General features: G+C 34.0%; 1 protein-coding gene across 2 annotated transcripts in view; it reads left to right on the forward strand.

The window, feature by feature from the left end:
• Window positions 1–20,692, forward strand: part of LOC132547196 (band 4.1-like protein 5) — a 50,795-nt gene that overhangs the window by 8,171 nt on the left and 21,932 nt on the right. For both annotated transcript variants that reach the window (XM_060210956.1, XM_060210957.1), the window contains exons 2-12: window positions 10,510–10,614; window positions 12,770–12,812; window positions 14,261–14,339; window positions 14,576–14,673; window positions 15,783–15,903; window positions 16,440–16,527; window positions 17,365–17,453; window positions 17,767–17,836; window positions 18,158–18,327; window positions 19,175–19,366; window positions 19,730–19,968. In XM_060210956.1, coding sequence (XP_060066939.1) covers window positions 10,510–10,614; window positions 12,770–12,812; window positions 14,261–14,339; window positions 14,576–14,673; window positions 15,783–15,903; window positions 16,440–16,527; window positions 17,365–17,453; window positions 17,767–17,836; window positions 18,158–18,327; window positions 19,175–19,366; window positions 19,730–19,968 — 1,294 coding nt within the window. The remainder of the gene's footprint in view (window positions 1–10,509; window positions 10,615–12,769; window positions 12,813–14,260; window positions 14,340–14,575; window positions 14,674–15,782; window positions 15,904–16,439; window positions 16,528–17,364; window positions 17,454–17,766; window positions 17,837–18,157; window positions 18,328–19,174; window positions 19,367–19,729; window positions 19,969–20,692) is intronic.

Consider the following 20,692-nt stretch of genomic DNA (forward strand, 5'->3'; position numbering starts at 1 on the left):
CTGTAGCATTAAATATGACATCTATAGCCCAAAGCTTAAGTAGTGACATTTTACAAACCTGTATCAATTTCATGTATGGGGCATGAAATGTAAACAGTGGCTGATTCAGATAAATAAACCTTTAGGCACCGTGAGAAAAATATAATTTTATGACTTGAAGATATTTTGTTTGGTACCATACTTCAAAAAAAACTCTACACTTTCTTTTCTGACACATGTGTTAGAAGAATTTTTTTATCAAATCAGGTGGTGCAGTACTAGAATCCAAGTTTGACATTAATGAAACTTAACTTTTGATACTTTCCAATTTTGGTTACTGTCCATCCTCATATGACCCAAGCTTATACAGCTGAATGTTAAACCATGTAAAAAAACAAAAAAAACAAAAAAAAAACCAAAATAATATTATTTCAAAATTTAAAAAAATGTTTATTTCACTGGAAATAGTGAGTTTCTGTTCGAAATATATATCTGTCAAAAATACGATAAGAATTCTGGAGTGTATAAAATGTTTGGAATGAGAGATGAGTCTCTTTCAAAAATATCATGATGTATCTTAGATTTGGAATACAGCTTGTAGAATTGCAGTCCTTGAGCATTTTGTTGTGATTTTGTGTAAGTAATAATCACAGCTTGTGGTGTCTAGACAGAGAGTACACTTGTGGCTTTATCAATCAGTTAAGAGTGTGAAATTAAATGGATTGGGACTCCCAACTTTTCTGTATATGGAGTTAATGTAAATATAGATCTGTATGTTGTATAATCTTACCTTACTATACAGATGTTACTGTGTGTGATGTAAGATATGCTGTTGATGAATCATTCAGGCTAGTATTAACATCAACGTGAGACAAGAAATGGAGGTACATATGTAGATACATGTAGATGCAGGTAAAATCATTATATAGGTAATCTATTGGTCCAATACAGAAAGAGTCTAGTGTCCATTATGCTTGGATATCACATTATTCTATAACAAAATAATGCCATTTTTGGACTTAGAAAAAGAAAAACAAGATTTTCTTAAATCTCTTGTCAGAAGAATTATGAAATTCTATGTATACGAACAATTCATCTCTTACGGAAGTTCTGCACAAATTTCAAGCCCCCCAGATAATGACACAATACAGTGCTACCTCCTAAACATGGACACCTATTGCCTACAAGTATGAAAATGTTCAGATGAAAGTATTCAGGTAACAGGAGGACCTACCAGATACATTTTAATGAAATACCTGTGGTGAGGTGTCAGGTGAAATGATAACCATGTTAAAATAGCCTTTAGTTTAAATGAAGTAAAAGAGACTGGATTGTTAAGCTGAAACTTTTTATTTGTAATGAATGTATTGTGGAAGAGTTCCAGCTGTGTGTTTTCATTGATACTGTGTTTCTGGTATGGTACAAACCTCATATGTAATATATCAAAGAATCAGGGTTTGTATCCTGTTAGGTACCATATATACCAGCCATATTTACTGTGATAAACAGCCCCAGGAACAGGATCTTGTATACCCTAGATGTCATGGAGTCAGGCTTTCTATATTGTCAGTACCATATACCATACTTTCTGGATTATAAGTCGCAGCCTTTTTCATTGGAAATTGGGCGTGCAGCTTCTATACCAGTGTTGCTTCTACATGGTCAAGTTATTTTTTAATATGTCCTCAAATCATTACGTCCTATAAATAATGATAGAGCAATTTCACGTTTCTGTGGAAAATGCATATGGTAACCATTCTGATTAATTTTTTGGCATCTTCAAAGTCCAAAAGTGTTGTATTTAATATATCCTCACTGTGTATTCTTATCAGGTTGTATCATAGCAAAATCATCATCTCTGGCCAGTTATAAGTATAAAAGATGACCAATTATTAAGTTGTTGTAAACATTCATGTCTTAAAGATGGAGCTTAACCCTGGATTATATATATCAACAGTGTACATAGAGTAAAACTCACTTGTGTTGAATATGCTTTAATTGAATACATCAGATAAGTTGAATGTTTTGGTCCCGATTTTTTCTCTTCTTTATCTTAGTAGATTAAACACAGAACACTATAGAAACAAATACTGTGCTTGTGTCCATTGTTTTTTTGTGTCAAACATTTAGGCATCACCTTGTCTTAGGTAAAAAATTTTCCTTGTTTTGGTTGGAATGACTGAGTGTGATTGGTCAGTCGTATCTGTCTTAGCCTAATGAACTCTATTGTAATTTTAGATGGAACATGAATTCCTTCATTTACACAGAGGAACAGGTGACAGAATCTTTACAGAACTAGACAACCAAACTTGTAACAAAATACACTATTGTCTGTTAATTGTAAATCTACTGTGTTTAGTTTCTTTTTTATCGCCAAAAACCAGAAAAGTGAAAAAACAAGCTATAACTACCATGCTAATGCAGATAAATGAAAATATTAGTTTGTAGTTGACATATTTGTTTATGATTTTAAATACATTTACTGGATATACATGTACATATACAAAGTGCAAGTTTGATCTAACTCTAATTTACAGTTATATTTTTACGGTGCTGTACCTGCTGCAGCCATCACTTTTTCATAACCCACCTCAGTGCTCTCGATGCTATATCAATGTAGAATGTCCATGAGTAGGTATTGATTAAATTTTATTTTAAAGTTTTGTTGGTGTGACTTATTACTCTTCAGGATGTAAATGTGAGTACAATGTTTGTGTCACTTCAGGTATTGATTTCACTAAGTTATGTGTATGAGCACAGGCACCTTTATCTGGAACATCAACATCACAGGCAAAAATCCAGTCCTCTAATAATTGATGCTATTGTGGACTCGATTTTTGCTTGTGTTATTTACACTTTCCAGATACAGGTGCCTGTGGTATGAGAGTGGGTGCGTATCAATGTGTGTGCTGCAATTCAATGACGAGTGTTTCTCACCTTTTGTTTAATATTCGTACTTATAACTGTTTATTTAAATAAAAGATATTGTTAGCGTATAAAATAACAAAATGTTTTTATTTTTCTGTTACTTATTCATTAGTGTGACGCCATGCTATGAAACATGTATCTGGTAAACAACCAATGAAAATAGGGTCAGTCCTCGATGCACAATTTTTTCGTTCATAGAAACATAGAGTCAAATCATCGGAAAAATCTAATATTTCATTTGGTCCTGCCGACTGCAACTTATCCGTGTTTTACTGTATATATAGATATATAACTGTGCCACCAAATATAAAATAAAAACTATCCCTGATTTATTATTAAGTCAGTCCCAGTCTGCAGTGTGTTACAGTTGTGCTTCTCACTTGTATAGGAAATGTACAAGGTTGAATGAGCAGTGGCAAGATTCTGTCAAATGTTGAACACAAAGTAGCTGAGCTTTCAGTTTTGTCCTGACTTATAACAAAGCTACCAATACTTCAGCACATTCATAGAGCACTTAGTTCATTTCTGGTTTCTGGGTAACAGAGTAACAGTAGACTTATCACATTATTTCATGATCAAGGCACTGAAAGTCTCATTTATTTGACATCCTATAAGATCATATATTTTTGTGGGGTGCAATTTTCATGGTTTTTAAAAGCATGACTTTTTCCTGGACACTTCTTTTCATGGATAAATGTTGCTTAATAAATCTACTTACAGTAATTGTAACAGTTTATGGACATGAATACGTGGATTGAAATCGATGAAAATAAATCCCCTCAAAAATCAATTGTTTTACAGTATATTACAATCTGAGAGATGATATAAAGTGTGTGGTTGGGTGGTGGAATGGTAACCCATTCATCTTTCACCAAGCTCTCTAGGGTTTGATTCCCGGAATGGATGTAAAAACGTTTGTGGTCACCTTCCCAACCACATGGGTTTTCCCTGGGTACCCTTGTTTCCTCCCACGGTAAGACCCTGCACACTTCCAACCAGGCCAACAAGGCTGATTTATATTACCTGATAGCTTGCAATGGTCGTACAATAAATACATTTTAGATTTTTGTTTAAATCTTGGGTTAGACCACTTTTCTGAATATATGATATATACTGGCTGGAGTGTCTCCACCGAGTGCTCAGATAAGGAAAATGTCATCAATAAGTTAAATCCTTCATCTGTAAGTAATTATTGTGATATAAACTATAATCCTTATGTATTTTACATTTGTCAAAGCAAGTTGTATCAACTGATATGGATGTTAGTATTGGAGTACATCAGAGTATCTGGGGAACACGGAAAACCAAGTTGTCAAGTAGATCACCCCTCGCACAAACGATCATGGAATCTGGGTGTAAGATTAACGCATTACTAAAGTGACATCTCACAACCTACATATGAATCTATTGTAAAAGTTTACATTGGGAAAGCAGAATTGACAAATTGGGCGTGTCGTAGTTTGATCCCTTACTGACCATACCATGAACAAGGTATCGTTTTGTTTGGCTGTTGATTAGCTGTCTGTGTGGATTTTAACAAAGATCTCTGTCATCTTTGGAGTACTTCCACTTCAGTTATACAGAGAATTTCATCAAGTGTATACCAGGGTATTAATTGAACAACTCTATATTTAGTGAAAGTGATTTCAAATAGATGTTTTCTGTTTTTCAAAACATATACATTTCAAAAAACTGAAAAAGTCTAATTTGAAATCACCTTACTAAATGTAGGTTTGTTCTGTTGACAACTACACTAAAACTAGATTATTAGCAACTACGTGAAAGTGAAGACAATTTTTGATCGACCTACAGTATTGACTCACCAATAAACATTATGTGATAAATGGGTATGGATAGATTGTGCAATTGTGTAGCTTCAGGGAGAGGTAGAGATAGGATGAGGATTTTGATGGGATATGTAAAATTACAAAACGTGAATGGGATCTAAAGTGAAAGTAAAACCAATAGGAAGGTGATACCTGGACACAGTGTTTAATGGGTAGCTGTATATGTCCACGAATTACAACTGATCTGTTAATTCATATTTGTACCCTGATTCACTAGCATTCCAGCCCAGAGTGCAGGCCCTGGGTGTGTGTCAGGTAGTGCAGTTCGATATGGATAGTGTGGAGTGTTTTTTTGGTGGAGTGGACTGGATGAAAGTGATATGGATTCAGTCTTTTCTTCAATGCATTTTAATGTAAGATTTCATTCAACATTCACTTCATGTGTGTATTCACTAAAGCAAAATAAAATTGGTAAAGATTTTTTTTTTTCTGGTGTACATAACAGAGAAATATGAATTAAAACAAATGGCCACATAATTAGGTATGGAGGAGGTGAGTGGTGCCACAAGTGTGTGTTATCTAGTTTGATGTTGACTTAGGTATACAGAGCAGTGTTTGCCCAGCCCTCTACTGTAGTTGTAACCTATACAGAATAGTGTTTACATAACTCCCCTCTCCAACTCTACACAGTGACACATTATCACCTCTGGTATTTCATTGACACAAATCTCTGCCTGTTACTTGCTAAGAGTGTACTATGCTATCTTACCCCTATATAAAGTTTTATGTACCTATTTTACCGCCTTAACTTAAGGGTGTATGCTACATTCACTTCATTATACCCTTTAATTAGTACGAGGTGTATGTGGGTTGGAGAGGTGTAAGATGTAAGAGGGGGTGCATTGGTAAATGCACTTGCCTTTCATTATTAGACTCCAAGGACTGGATCCTTCGAACAGATAATAAAAACTTAGAGGTCACTCAATCGCATTGGTTTTCCCTGAAATCTTCGGCAACTTTCCACAGTTTGACCTTACAAACACTTCAATCCGAGTGACATTGGTTATTTCTAAGATGAATGAAGTTTATTTTATATAGTTTAAGGATGAATTGTAACTTTGTATATCCATTTGTTAGTCTGTCTGTGTGTTGTTTCCATTGCAAGAGGCGTGAGATACATAGCTGTTGAACCCTGCAACAAATGTAGTTTGTAGTCTCATTTTAATTAACAGCCATTTTCATGTGATTAAATGTTGGTGGTCATAAGTGACCTACAAGATATTTCATGAACCCCCTTGACAGATTGATTTTTATATCCACACTGGTACTGGAGGTTTTACGCCTCACCCTTGGATAAGGATTAATCAAAGGCCTGGATAATCTTGCCTGGCTAATGATGATGGCTAGTGTGACCTTTATATCATTAAGTTCTACATCTAATTATTAGAGTGGAATTATTTCAGTGTTAGAGAGGAAAACTTGTACACAGGTAATCATACTATGCAGAGAACTGGTAGTGTAATGCATCATTGTTTCATTTTTGGTTTTCCAAATTTGGACTAGTTCAAGGTGATTAAATTTCATGCCAGTTTGTATATTGGCATCCATACATGTAAACAGATATATATAACATCTGTCTTTGATGACTGCAAATATAATGAAATTCCTGGCGAATATTATCAACTTTACAGTATTTTTTCTTGAAAATACACTTTTTCTTTCATTTTTATGACAATTTCAGTTGAATCAGATTTCTTCTTCATTGAACTTTCGAAGGTAAAAAGAAAAAAAAGTCCTGTATGAGAATTACATAAGTTTAGACGAAATTGTCTTTAACTATCTAATCAGTGTGTTATACATGTATTCAATTTCATGTAAGAAGGCTAAATAGGAAATATAATACTGACTATACAGGTGGGATAATGATAATACCATTTCAACTTAAATGTTATATTCTGGTGTCTATAGACTGAGTTTAAATCTAAAATACTTTAAATCATATTTATCACATGATAGCCTTGTTATTCACCGAACACATGCACGACATATTTTTGCTTATTACAGGTGTAATATAGCTTGACCTACCAATGGATACCATAAATATAGAAACAACATCGCTTCAAGTTTGCTGTAAAAGTTTTCTGATCTTTTGTGCCAGCAAATCAATCATGTGATGACAATGATCTTAAATTTGTTTCTGTTTATTATTTGATCTATGAAACTTGCCAAAGGCTTGATAAAATGACAACATTTTAGACTCATTTTAAAAATTCACATATTAGAAAGGAGCTCATGCAAGTTAGTTCTTACACCCTATATAAACAGTATGTTGAAATCTCATAATTGTGGTGTACCTAATTATTTTCATAAAAGATATTTTGCACAAGTTTAAACATGTAAAATTCAGCTGGAAAGGAACGTAGACTTGTTTCTGTCTCTTAAATCTTTAATTTGTTAAAAAACGTTAAACAACAATAAAAAATTCAATATCTTGGACTTAGGGGGAGACAACTTAGTAGCAGAATCCAGCTAAACAATTCTTCACCAAACATGGGGCTGGTAGCTATAGTCATTCTTTTAGAAAGGAAATCCTAAGATAGACATTGAGTTGATATTGCCTGTGGTGATATAATACTGTGAGTGTAAACACATGGTCCCAAGTTGAGTTGTACTGCTTAACAGTTTGTATACAAGATGTTTAGAACTTGATAAGATATTTAAGCCAGCTTATGTTACTGGTAAGAATGTAGGTCAATACATGTAATACTGGGGTTTAGTATACATGAACATGATATAATGATTGAGGACTGAATTCAAATGTTCCTATTCACAGACTTCAAAGAATATCGCATACAAAAAGATTATATTCTGGGGAAAAAAAAAAAAAAACTGAAAGGTATACTACCTTGTCATTGTGTCAATTGATATAAAATGACCAAATTTGAAACCTGGGAATTCTTCCAGATGGGGAAAAATACATCTTAGAAAAATTCTTAGACTATGGAATCATCTAAGATCAGCTATGTGATAAACATCCAATTCTACAACCTGTATAGATGGAAAACTAACCTGGCTTTCAATACTTGGGACTCAGTGTTGTACCAATGACTCTAACAAGAGTTATTTCCCCTTAGTATTTTCTCCATTAAAATTTATTATATGTTATGATACAGAAATACTTATATCATTGATTAACCTAAAGACCATGTTATTTGTTATTAGGAATAATTTTCAGGTCTCAATAAATGGAACTCTTTTGGAATGAAGATAGATTTAGCTCTTCAGAAATATGTCCTTAAAGCAATTTCAGTAACTGTAGTAATGGACACTGTTCTGTTGTATGTTTGTTAAATCTTAGTAACAGTTCGAGAGGTTGTCCATGTCCTGACTTAAATCATTGTAATCTTATATGTACCAGACCCAGTCAGACAGACACACAATGGAAGAGATCTAGGGGCATTCTCTGTTTTGTTTGTACAAAACTTCAGGATGTTTCACACTAGTATTTGTATCTACAGGTTGAGAAGGTGTTAAAGATAGTATATATACACCCACAGGTACACACTTATACACTTGGCGCCAGAAGAGACATACACCTACATATAGATACTTTAAATTTGCTGTCAGGAAAGAGCTCTTTTTCAGATGTACATTTTGCTATACACATGTAACCTGAAATGACACAACCCTATGTATGTACCTGTCACCACTAAGTCAGAAAAAACATATATGTACATGTGTATGGACATGATGTTCAAATGTGACCTAAAAAATCTTTACATTTACACTGTATAGTTGATAAAATTCATGGAGGGTTTAATTGCGCTATATTTGCTGTCATTAAAAACACTGAAATTGCATTCCCAGCAACCATTTATTATTATTAAACAAAATGTTAAGAAATCTGTGTTATATTCCTGTATACACAGATACTAATGTATCAACCAGCATGAAATTCAATCACTGTGAAATAGCCCAAACCATGGCGAATTCAAAATAATAGTGCCACACGTTAAACAGCTATACAGTAATGTTGGCTTTTTATAAAAATGAATGTGTTTGCCCTAAAAGACAATTTTCTACATTTATATAAGGTAAATAACTATATCTCCTAAAATGCATTTGAAATATTTGTATAAAAAGATATACAATATTCCATGGACCAGCAATTACTATACAATATACAATACACAATACTCATTGGTCTAGCAATAACTACACAATACTCAATGGTCCAGCCTTTACCATACTTTACTCAATGGTCCAGCATTCACTGTACAATACTCATTGGTCTAGCAATTACTACACAATATTCAATACTCATTGGTCCAGCAATTACTATGCAATACTCAATGGTCCTGCAATTACTATACAATACTCAATGGTCCAGCCTTTACCATACAATACTCATTTGTCAAGTCTTTACTTTATAATACTCAGTGGTCCAGCCTTTACCATACAATACTCATTTGTCAAGTCTTTACATTATAATACTCATTGGTCCAGCAATGACTATACTGCTGCTGATGGGTTATGAGAAGCCAGGTACATATAGGGCAACTGTGAAGACAAATATCAGATAGCAGGTAGTCAACATTTAGAGAAGATTGACAAATAAAATTGGCTATGTAGTTTTATTATCCTAGATGTTAAATTATAAACTCCAAATGTAGGTACAAAGTGTTTTTGGACTTTTTCCAGAATAGCTATTACAAGCAGATTTTATTCATGAAATAAACCAACAAAAAACCCATGTATTTGCTAAATATTTGAAAATGCATAATAATTGCTCTCTGTATCAAGCAGAATTACTTGTTTGATAAACAACCGTAGGCATAGACAGAGGTCAAAAGAAAGTAAAATGTTTGTTCATTAACTTGCCACTGTTACATGCTTGCCATAATATTACAAACCTGTATGAAATTACAAGTGGAACATTGTATTGGTTCACTTCACCAGTACAGGCAGATTGCCTTCCCAGGTAAAATGTACACAAGACAGGCCTTACATATGATGTATGTCATCTCACCTGCACAAAAGTTACCTACAGCTAATGCAAACATGCACTCTTTTGTCACTGCATTCAATTTTGAAATATTCTCCTGAGTTTTATGTGTTTATTTGTACAATTTAAAATGGTCATGGATCCAGTCTTACAATGGATATTGAAAACAAGATTTTAGCTCGAGATTATGGAAGTGTATCTATTCCAGCACTGTTAAAGCTCAGTTAGTGAAGGGCTAAAAGTATAATTTGCTAGTGTTTTGTTGGTCTCATCAAATCTTCTGCTCTATGTCTAACTTTTATTTAACTTTCATATTATACATACTTGAAAATTGAACTTACACATTATAAATACTTGAAAATTGAACTTTCACATTAAACATACTTGAAATTTAAGTTTAAGGAATAAAACACCAACATGTACAGGTGTTTGTCGTGGTGGCCTGTATTTCTGTCTTTACTGAGATTTCTGTTTACAAGGACAGGTCCAGGATTTTGTCAAGAGAGGTTTAAAATAAGATGGAAGTGAATTACAACAATGCCAATCATATACTTTCCTATGTATAATTTACTTTTAAAGATTTGTTCAAGGTCTCAGAGTCCCACCAACCCATCTTAATCCACTCCACCTCTGACCTGACCAACCTCAGTCCACACCACCAGTATTCCACTTCTTCCTTGAGATTCAATCCACCCCACTATACCCCCATTGCACTTTCATATTGGTATACTTACTAAGAAAATCATATTATATTTTGTTCATTGCCATTTTGAAATTTGAAGCACTTCAAACTCAATTTTTTTATTTCAGAAAAAAGCTGAAGGCAAGGAATTGTTTGAGCAGGTGTTTTATCATCTCGACATAATAGAAAAGGATTATTTTGGACTGCAGTATACCGACCATCATAATGTCAATGTACGTATTACACTACAGATGAAGTCGAGGTTTGATCATTTAAGTAACAGTTATCTCCAGCAGATGTCAAGGTTATTGACATGTACTGGTCATGTAAAGTGCTTTCAAAGGTTAAGGTGAATATCTTATAAATACTTTAAATAACACAATAGCTGTAACATGTATTATTAGGGAAAGGTGATTACCCTCTCAATCAAGACCACATCAATACAGACCAAGATTAAATTTTGATTTGTGTATACATGTATGTATATAAAAAATACAACACATGAAGGCCAAGGTAAGGTGAATCTACTGTAAATAATCATACAGGCAAAGTTCAAGGGTGAATAGACTATAAATAGTACATACGGTTAAAGTTCAAGGGTGAATAGACTATAAATAATGCATACAGGCAAAGTTCAAGGGTGAATAGACTATAAATAATACATACAGGCAAAGTTTAAGGGTGAATAGACTATAAAAAATACATACAGGCAAAGTTCAAGGGTGAATAGACTATAAATAGTACATACGGTTAAAGTTCAAGGGTGAATAGACTTTAAATAATGCATACAGGCAAAGTTCAAGGGTGAATAGACTATAAATAATACATACAGGCAAAGTTCAAGGGTGAATAGACTATAAAAAATACATACAGGCAAAGTTCAAGGGTGAATAGACTATAAATAGTACATACGGTTAAAGTTCAAGGGTGAATAGACTATAAATAATGCATACAGGCAAAGTTCAAGGGTGAATAGACTATAAATAATACATACAGGCAAAGTTCAAGGGTGAATAGACTATAAAAAATACATACAGGCAAAGTTCAAGGGTGAATAGACTATAAATAGTACATACGGTTAAAGTTCAAGGGTGAATAGACTATAAATAATGCATACAGGCAAAGTTCAAGGGTGAATAGACTATAAATAATACATACAGGCAAAGTTCAAGGGTGAATAGACTATAAATAATGCATACAGGCAAAGTTCAAGGGTGAATAGACTATAAAAAATACATACAGGCAAAGTTCAAGGGTGAATAGACTATAAATAATGCATACAGGCAAAGTTCAAGGGTGAATAGACTATAAATAATACATACAGGCAAAGTTCAAGGGTGAATAGACTATAAATAACTATAAATAATACATACAGGCAAAGTTCAAGGGTGAATAGACTATAAATAATACATACGGTTAAAGTTCAAAGTATATAACACATACAGGCAAAGTTCAAGGTGAATAGACTATAAATAACACATACAAGCCAAGAATAGACTATAAAAAATACATCAAGGTGAATAGACTATAGATAATACATACAGGCAAAGTTCAAGGGTGAATAGACTATAAATAATACATACAGGCAAAGTTCAAGGGTGAATAGACTATAAATAATACATACGGTTAAAGTTCAAAGTATATTTACTTTATATAACACATACAGGTTAAGGTCAAGGTTAATCAACTATTAATAACACGTACAGGTCAAGGGTAAAGGTCAGATGTCTTACTTATTTAGGCTTATGGTCATTGAGTTAGAGTCAGTTGTAATTGCTACACTGGTGACTAATTACATCAAAGTCATTCCACACTAACTGTATCATCTGTGTGAAGATTAGGAGTTTCCGGTATTATTGGGTTATCATATGGTAAGTGAATGATGTTGCAGTGGTGTAGGTGTATATAACAGCCATATGGTACAGACATCCCTATATACCTATATATTCAGTTGAACTGTTGATAAGATACCTGGGGCAGATGGTATGATCACAACAGAAATAGTGATGGGATAAAGTTATCGTCACTTAATCTAGTTACAAAATATTACTCAAGATTAAAAACCTCGTACATCAAAGAATAAGTGAATTGTAGGTTTCACAAAATTGTACTAAATCAGTATTAATTGCTTTATTGCAAACTTCGCTGTAAAAAGATTCAGTAGAATTAGTTATCAGGGGTATAGAACAAGAAATAAGTAAGTTAAAGAATATATTTAAATCAGGGAAAATTACCAGGTAACCACAAATGAAAAATATTGTGAAGTGAATGGTAAACATGTGTATTGTGTAATCACTATAATCCCATGAGTGAATATTTCTATCATTACCAAAGTCTAGTAAATGTGTAAGGGTCTTCCTCTTTATGATTTCTTAATTTATGTTTCAGCACTGGCTAGATCCAACGAAAAAGATCAAGAAGCAGGTCAAGAGTAAGTTATCAAATGAAAGATTTAATAAGGAAATTTATGTCATCACAAAATCTTTTCTGAATTCAACAAAATGGTGACCTATACTAATACCGTTTATCCGCCGTCTTGCATCGTGTGTCCATAAACAATTTAACACTTTTGACTTCTTCTCAAAAACCCCTGATCCAATTTCAATGAAATTTTAAAAGATTTAAAAAATCTTCTTCTCAAGACCCAGATATGATAGAATCTAATCTTCTTGAATGGAAGCATCTTAAGGTGCTTTACCAAAATTGTAAATTTCATGGCCTCAGGGTCTCGCATTTCCCCTCTGAAGGGGATAAAATTTACTATCGTTTATATAGGAAAACTAGATTTTTGAGCATAATTTGTTTAATTTCCATTGGAAATATTTCAGGTTTGGTTAGAATTATGAGTGAAGGGTAACAGCTTGATGGTTTGCCTATTTTGATCTTAACTGACCCCCTGGGGACTGAGGGGCGGGGCCAAAACGAGTCAAATTGACTTAAATTTGAAAAATCTTTTTCTCAAGACCCAAATATGGTAGAATCAAATGTTCTTCATGAATGGAAGCATCTTAAGGTGCTTTAATTACCAAAATGAATCTCACATTTCTTTTATAGTATAATATTTAATATTTTTTGTAGACTTTACTGTAATTTTCATAGAAAAAATTATTTTTGAGCATAATGTTGGTTATTTCCCACTGGAAATAACTTTATAAGAATTATCAGTATAGGATGACAGTTCTGATGGTATGCATGTAATGACACTGTCTATATTCAGTGTCACAATCTCTGTTTCATGACACTTGATAATTATCCTTTAACCTTTATATTCAATATTGCTTATCTCAGGTTACTTACTTTGTTGCTTTTCATTGTGATGTGGCAATTATAAAATCAATTACCATATATATTTGGAAAAAAGTCCATGCCTTGTGATAAGCCCACTTTTATATATCACTGTTCAATAGAATTCCCAGCAGGTTGATTGTCATCCAAGAATCCAACACATACAGTATGTGTAATAGGAATTCCATTTCAGATGTTGATACAGTTTCTGAATTTCTAGTCATGTAAGAGAATGTCTCGGTGCTGATCCCTGTCTTTTCCCTTCCTGATAATTTCTATGTACATGTATTTACTAACTACCTTGTATATTCTCCCAAAAGTCTTTTATATTAAAACAACACAGAAAATACCATTATATCAACAGAATATAAATTCAAATTTGATGAAACAAGCTAGGGCAAAATTTGACCTAAAGAAAGATTTACATGAGAATTTTTGAAAAATTATGAGGAAAGTATATGGCATCCTGCATCTCTAGAATAATTTCATATTAAGAAAAGAAATGCTTGTATGTAAAATGTTGCAGGTAAGATACTAGAAACTAGGTGATTAGTCGGTGAGCAATTTAACATTGTTATATATTGTTATTTACAGTTGGACCACACTATACATTCCGATTCCGTGTCAAATTTTACCCCTCTGATCCCAACAATTTACATGAAGAACTCACAAGGTATGTACAAATTCAGAAATACAAATTTTGGGTTATTTTTAACTATTGACATTTTGGAGTTGAGACAAAAAATCTGTTCAGTAAATTTCTAAAATTAAGCATTTACTCCTATAAGACTCAGTTCAAAACAGTAAATTTTAGTACCCAGGAGGGCTCAACCTGAATTTTTTAGCTGATTTTTAATATCAGGTTTGTCAGATCTGATTGTATAAACTAAATGTTTGATTCTTTTTCAGATATCAGTTTTTCCTGCAATTGAAAAACGACCTTCTTTCGGGAAGACTTGAAGCCAACTTTGAAACTATAATAGAACTATCTGGCTTTGCACTCCAATGTAAGTAAATCAGTTACTTGGTTGGGGGTTTCTTAAGTCACTATTTTCATATGAAATGCAGATATTTTTGGCGGATTGGTTTTCTCAGGCTAACTAATCATAGTGTGAAAATCAGGAAAAACTCTAGTCCATGGTTCTTTTGAATGTAATTTGATAAATTTTCATCACATTGTCTGTCGTACAGTGCTTAATTGTTTTAACACAATGATTTGGTTGTATTTGTGTAAAAGCTTCATTATAATGCTAATTTAAATGAGTAGGAAATACTAACACCTATAATGTTGTATCTATCCACCATTCAATAAGCCATTAAGCAACTAGATATAAATCCAACCACATCTGTAGAAATACCAACAAATATTATATCATTGTTCCTTTAATAAGGCCATACTTTGAAGCAGGAGATAGTGATAGCTCAGTCGTTAGAGCATTAGTCAGCATAACATAAGTTGAAGATCAGAGGTGCATTGTTCTACACTCCCTATCCTGCGGCAGTTTGTGTTTCTCAGGAAGCTGAGAAATAGACCAGTCCATGCTGATGGGGTTGTATCCTAGGGCAAGACACTTTCCAGTATCTTCTCAGGATAGCATGTGACGGGCCTTTCGTATGGTGTTCATTGAGGTAGCTACCAGCTACTACAAGGAGTTCTTATCACAAAATGACACTGGCTGTTCATGGGTTAATAAGCCCAGCAAAACAGAGAATAAAGCAAATCCTGCGATGAAGTTCAGGGGTTATTAACTAGGGTCTCTCTCATTGTCTGTCTGTTGACCACATAAACAAACTTCTCCCAAGCTGCTTCTGTGATTGTAACTGTAATCCTGAAATTAAATCCGCTATACTGACGTATTTCAGTCTTCAGGTACCAATAGTCAGGGCTACTACTGGTTATTATGGTACAATACCAGCAAATTGAAAGGTCATTTGGCTAGAACAATGAACGATAACTGAAAACCTAGCTTGAAACGGTTAAAAAGCAAGTAAGGTTGCAGGTGGATTCAGACACATTACATGATGTCAGCAACTCATGGCATATGAAAACTCATTCTATTCAGATGGTCAAGTCTTTTGTTTATGTTGTCAGTCTAATGGTAACTTTTATTGACAGCTGAGCTTGGTGACTATGATGAGGAGATGCACACACCAGGTGTTATATCAGAGTTCCACTTTGTCCCCAACCAGACAGAGGAAATGGAGCTGGCAATGGTGGAACAGTTTAAGACATGCAGGTATATAACACACTATACTCAGCTCCTTTGTTACTTTGAACCTCATTGTTCGGTACAGATGATTCTTTCTTCACTTGGCTGGATGGTAATATTCCCATCCTGATACACAGAACTGTAATTTAATGTTTCAATAAGAATGCATCCAGACATTTCAAGATTTTTTCACAGGCTTGATATTTAATGAAAGGGGGAAAAAAGAAAGAAAGAAGTCGATAGAAAGAAAAGAAAGAAGGAAAGTTTGTAACCAAATGTGGAAAAGGACCAAGAGATGTAAACATCTTCCAAATAACAAGGTTATCTCCCTTCAATTGTATCGCCATGCTGCTTACTGTTTCATGGTGTGATCACTTACTAGGTACCTGAGGCAATTGTACACTAATCTTTTTCATTTTGATTTGTGATAAGCTTACACATATTCAGCCTTTTGAAAACACTAGATAATGTTACCAAAACTTTTGGGATAAAGTAGGATTTGCCTGAATCATCCATTATAAAATGTGCTTTTAAATAAATTCTTTCTTTTTGTAATTCTTTAGGGGACAAACTCCAGCTATGTCAGAGCTTAATTACCTGAACAAAGCAAAGTACTTAGAGATGTATGGAGTGGACATGCATACTGTGATGGTAGGTACAGAGGGTTTTATAACACTTATACATGGGGTACTACATGTTTTTTAACCACCAGTGCCATTATTATACAGTTATCGGCTCATGTAAGCTGGTATTGATTGTTACATCATTGTTAGTGTGAGAAAATGGTACCGTTTCTATCACAAATGAATATTTTAGCAATCAATACCTGCTCACAAGACAAGACAGCTCACGAAAAGACAGAATTATCCTGTGTCTGGTAATAAGTCGACACATATCTCATGATACTCAATAGAATGAAGAACAAATGCTATTTTATTGAATCAGAAATATTGACATCAGGTAGTGATGTAAATAGCCTCAATATCAGGCTAGTACAGTCTGAGGTAAAGGTTTGAGGTGTGTGGTTTGATCCCTACTTTGGGATGGTTTGCATTTCTCTAGTGAATGTCTGAGCTGTGTGGTTCAATCCTGACTCAGGGCCGTTTGTGTTTCTCTGGTGAATATCAGAGGTTTGTGGTTCAATCCCCACTCAGGGCCGTTTGTAGTTTGTCTTGTGAATCCACTTGGGTCAGTTTGTGTTTCCTTGGTGAATGTCTGTGGTGTATAGTTTGTTTTTCTCAGGTAGATAAGGTCACTGATTGTGATGTGGTTATATGGTTAGGCAAGACACCTTACCCTATTTGATTCTGATACATGCTGTGGATCTCCAGCATGGTGTTCAGTAATACACTAACTAATGCAAGACATCCTATATCTGTATGACCTAGACTGTTCATTAGGAGATGAAACAAGCAACAAACCTGTCCACCTCAGTGATAATCAGTTAGTAGTTGTAAGTATTAAAACATTTTTTTATATAATTTTCAGGGCCGTGATGGGTCCGAGTATAAGCTGGGACTCACCCCAACAGGAATATTGGTATATGAGGGTGTTGCCAAGATTGGACTTTTTTTCTGGTATGTATTGTCAGATTTATTTTATCAAATTTCAAATTGTCACTACGGGTTCTCCAAATGCATGCAGACTTCATTTATTTCATCACTATATTGAACTATACAATGATTTATCATTATGTCACCACCTAACTGAACAATAACTTGATTTATCATTATGTCATCACCTAACTGAACAATAACTTGATTTATCATTATGTCACCACCTAACTGAACGATAAATTGATTTATCATTATTTCATCACCTAACTGAACAATAAATTGATTTATCATTATTTCATCACCTAACTGAGCAATAAATTGATTATTATTCCAGGCCTAAAATGACAAAGTTGGACTTCCGTGGGAAACTACTGACTCTGGTGGTGGTCGAGGATGACAATGAGGTATGGACCATTTTAGATATCTGATTGCCATCGGGTCTATATAGTGTTTGATCACATAGAAATCAATTACCTTGTGGGGAACCAATTGACTACTTGCAATAGGTATCTCCTTGTACAATCTATATTTTGTTTTTAATTTCTGTATATTGTTGGTTTTTGAAGAGACAAAAGTGAGTTCATTTGTTCAAAACAAAGAAGAAACAAAAAACTTTTTTTTTACATGTTGAACAAGATGAATCAGATTTCCAGCTGTTGAATTGAGAATAGACACATCATATTTTACTTTTTATATGTATGAAGTCTAACATTCATGTTTTACAGGGAAGGGAACAAGAACACACTTTTGTGTTTCGTCTTGCCACAGAAAAGGCATGTAAACATTTGTGGAAGTGTGCACTGGAGCATCATGCATTCTTCCGTCTTAAAGGGCCAGTGAAGGGACCAGGCACGCGGCAGAACTTCTTCAGGATGGGGTCGAGGTTTCGATATAGGTACATGTCTTCACAGGTTCATTGCATGGGTTTTCAATAAAAAAATTTCCTGATTATTAATGAAATTTTGAAAGACGACATATTGATATGTAGTTACATTTTTATCTGGCAGAGTTAGTTAATCAAAGTTTGACATATAATCTTCTTTTTCCCTTACATTATCATGTCAGAATATCATAAACCTCTCAACCAGTCTCATTTCCAAATTCTTTTATTGTATTTTTGAATCAGCGGACAATTTAATGCATTGTCACATGGCGCCAATTAATGCATAAAGGCACCACCAGAATGGACTAGCTAACATGTGAGATTCCCTTGTCTAATGAGAATACCATATCTGATATTTTGTATGGTGTTGTTCTACAAAATGGAAATGTGATATGATACATTTTTGTGTCGTTCTAACATTCTCAAGGTCATAGAGTCGAAGTCATTATCAGATAACGTGTCTCTAGAGTAAACCACTCTGATCAAGTTCCCATGATGTCGAGGCATACGCCCCTTTCTTACAAATTTCGGCTCCAGTTTACTCTGTGTGACTCAAGTTCTTAAGTTGAAAAACAAAGTAAAGTTTATTTTTGGAAAGATCATTATCCTGTAGAAGCTTGATTTCATTGGTAAAAATACCTCAATAAATATACTAATTTTAATAGTTTGTGGACATATGAATTTGTGGATTGAGAGCATTTTCAAAATAAATGAAAATAAACATTCTCAAAAATCTAACAATTCCTCAATATGTCATCATCAGTTGTTATGAAGTCATATGATTGAAAACGTTTCTGATAGAATAAAACTGTGATGATTTTTTGTCATACAATCTAATGTTTAATTTACTGTTTCACAGTGGGAGGACAGAATATCAGACATCTTCTGTAAGCCGAGCAAGGCGCAGTGTTCGATTTGAACGCAAAGGAAGTCAACGTTATTCACGACGACCGACTTTTGAGAAAAAGGAAAGAGAAGCAGCCATGCGAAGAGAACAGGAGAAGAGAGATGCAAAAAAACGAGAGTCTGCCGAACGACAGGATAGACAACAGTATGTGTAATTCAGTTGGCAAAGATTTAGTTTTGTGCTATTTAAAAGTTGCAATGGAACTTTACAGGTACACATGTATTAGATCAAGTCTTAACAAATTTAAAAATACACATAACAATTCAAACCACATACATAATTGATATATTGTGATCTAACTGTAGAAGATGAAGATATTGTTGCTGACTGGATGCAGTGCATGGACTCTTTAGAATTTCCTGCTTACGAAGAAGAATAATTAATTAATAAATGAATAAATATGTGGCCTTTATGTTTTGGCCAAAGTATATCTGTGATGTTGATATCTCCTTTGTTTTCAAAAAACATAATGACTATGGGATTAAACAAAGTTAATTCATCTTTCAGACAAAAAGCTATCGTAGAAACAACCATACCAGCTACCCCTGTCGCACCTGTAGCCTCGGCGTCATCAAAAGTAAAAACTCCACCCACAAGTCCTACCCCAAAGTCTCCGGTGACCAATGGTACTACAGGAGCCTGGGGAAGGCACAGAAAGTCCGAAAAGGACGTACCTGATGCTTCTTCTCGTTCCAAGTCACCTTTACCTGGGGCCTCTGGACAGGACAAGGATATTAATCTAAAAGGTGTGTAAAAACAAGGGGTTTGAGAGTAAATTTTCATCTTCCAATTGACTAAACCTATGAATTACACTTTTAGCAATGGATTGAAATAGAAGAGTAGATAAATCCATTTGTATTCAAATCCATGTCATCTATTGGTCACTTATTTTAAGGGGACATCAAAGTCAAAACATTAATTTTCGTATTGTTTGTACATATTTTATATATTTTCATTTATGCCGTCCCAATATTCACAGTCGATTTCCAGTGTTCAGCTTGACCACTTCTTTGGTTTTGGAAACCCCTCTCAAATTTAGCACTGGTCAGGTTATGTAATAGGTGTGGAAATGAGGCATTCATTTTGTGAACACAAACACATGAGGGCGAGCAGAAATGACAGGGACAGTAGTGATATAGTCAGTCAAATACCTTTTTTTCAGCACCAATTTTGTAATGGACGTGGCAAATGTTGTTTTATAACTCTATGTCAAGTTAGAATTATAACACAACCAACATTAATCGTTTACAGGCGACAGTGTTTCATGGGCATGTGATATATGACAAAAAAATTTATGTATCCAGACTGTTGATTAACAAATGAGGAATTCCTTTTTATAATTATTAATTAACATCTTTATGAACATATTTCTGCGAAAACTAACTGTCATTGTTCATAAGGTGATACACTTGATATATAGAGGCAATTATAAAAAACTCAGGAAAAGAAAAAAATAGGTTTTACCATGAT

The sequence above is a fragment of the Ylistrum balloti genome, unplaced genomic scaffold (assembly GCF_031769215.1).
Source record: "Ylistrum balloti isolate Yb309-2 unplaced genomic scaffold, AGI_CSIRO_Ybal_v1 Utg369938, whole genome shotgun sequence".
Taxonomy (NCBI): domain Eukaryota; kingdom Metazoa; phylum Mollusca; class Bivalvia; order Pectinida; family Pectinidae; genus Ylistrum; species Ylistrum balloti.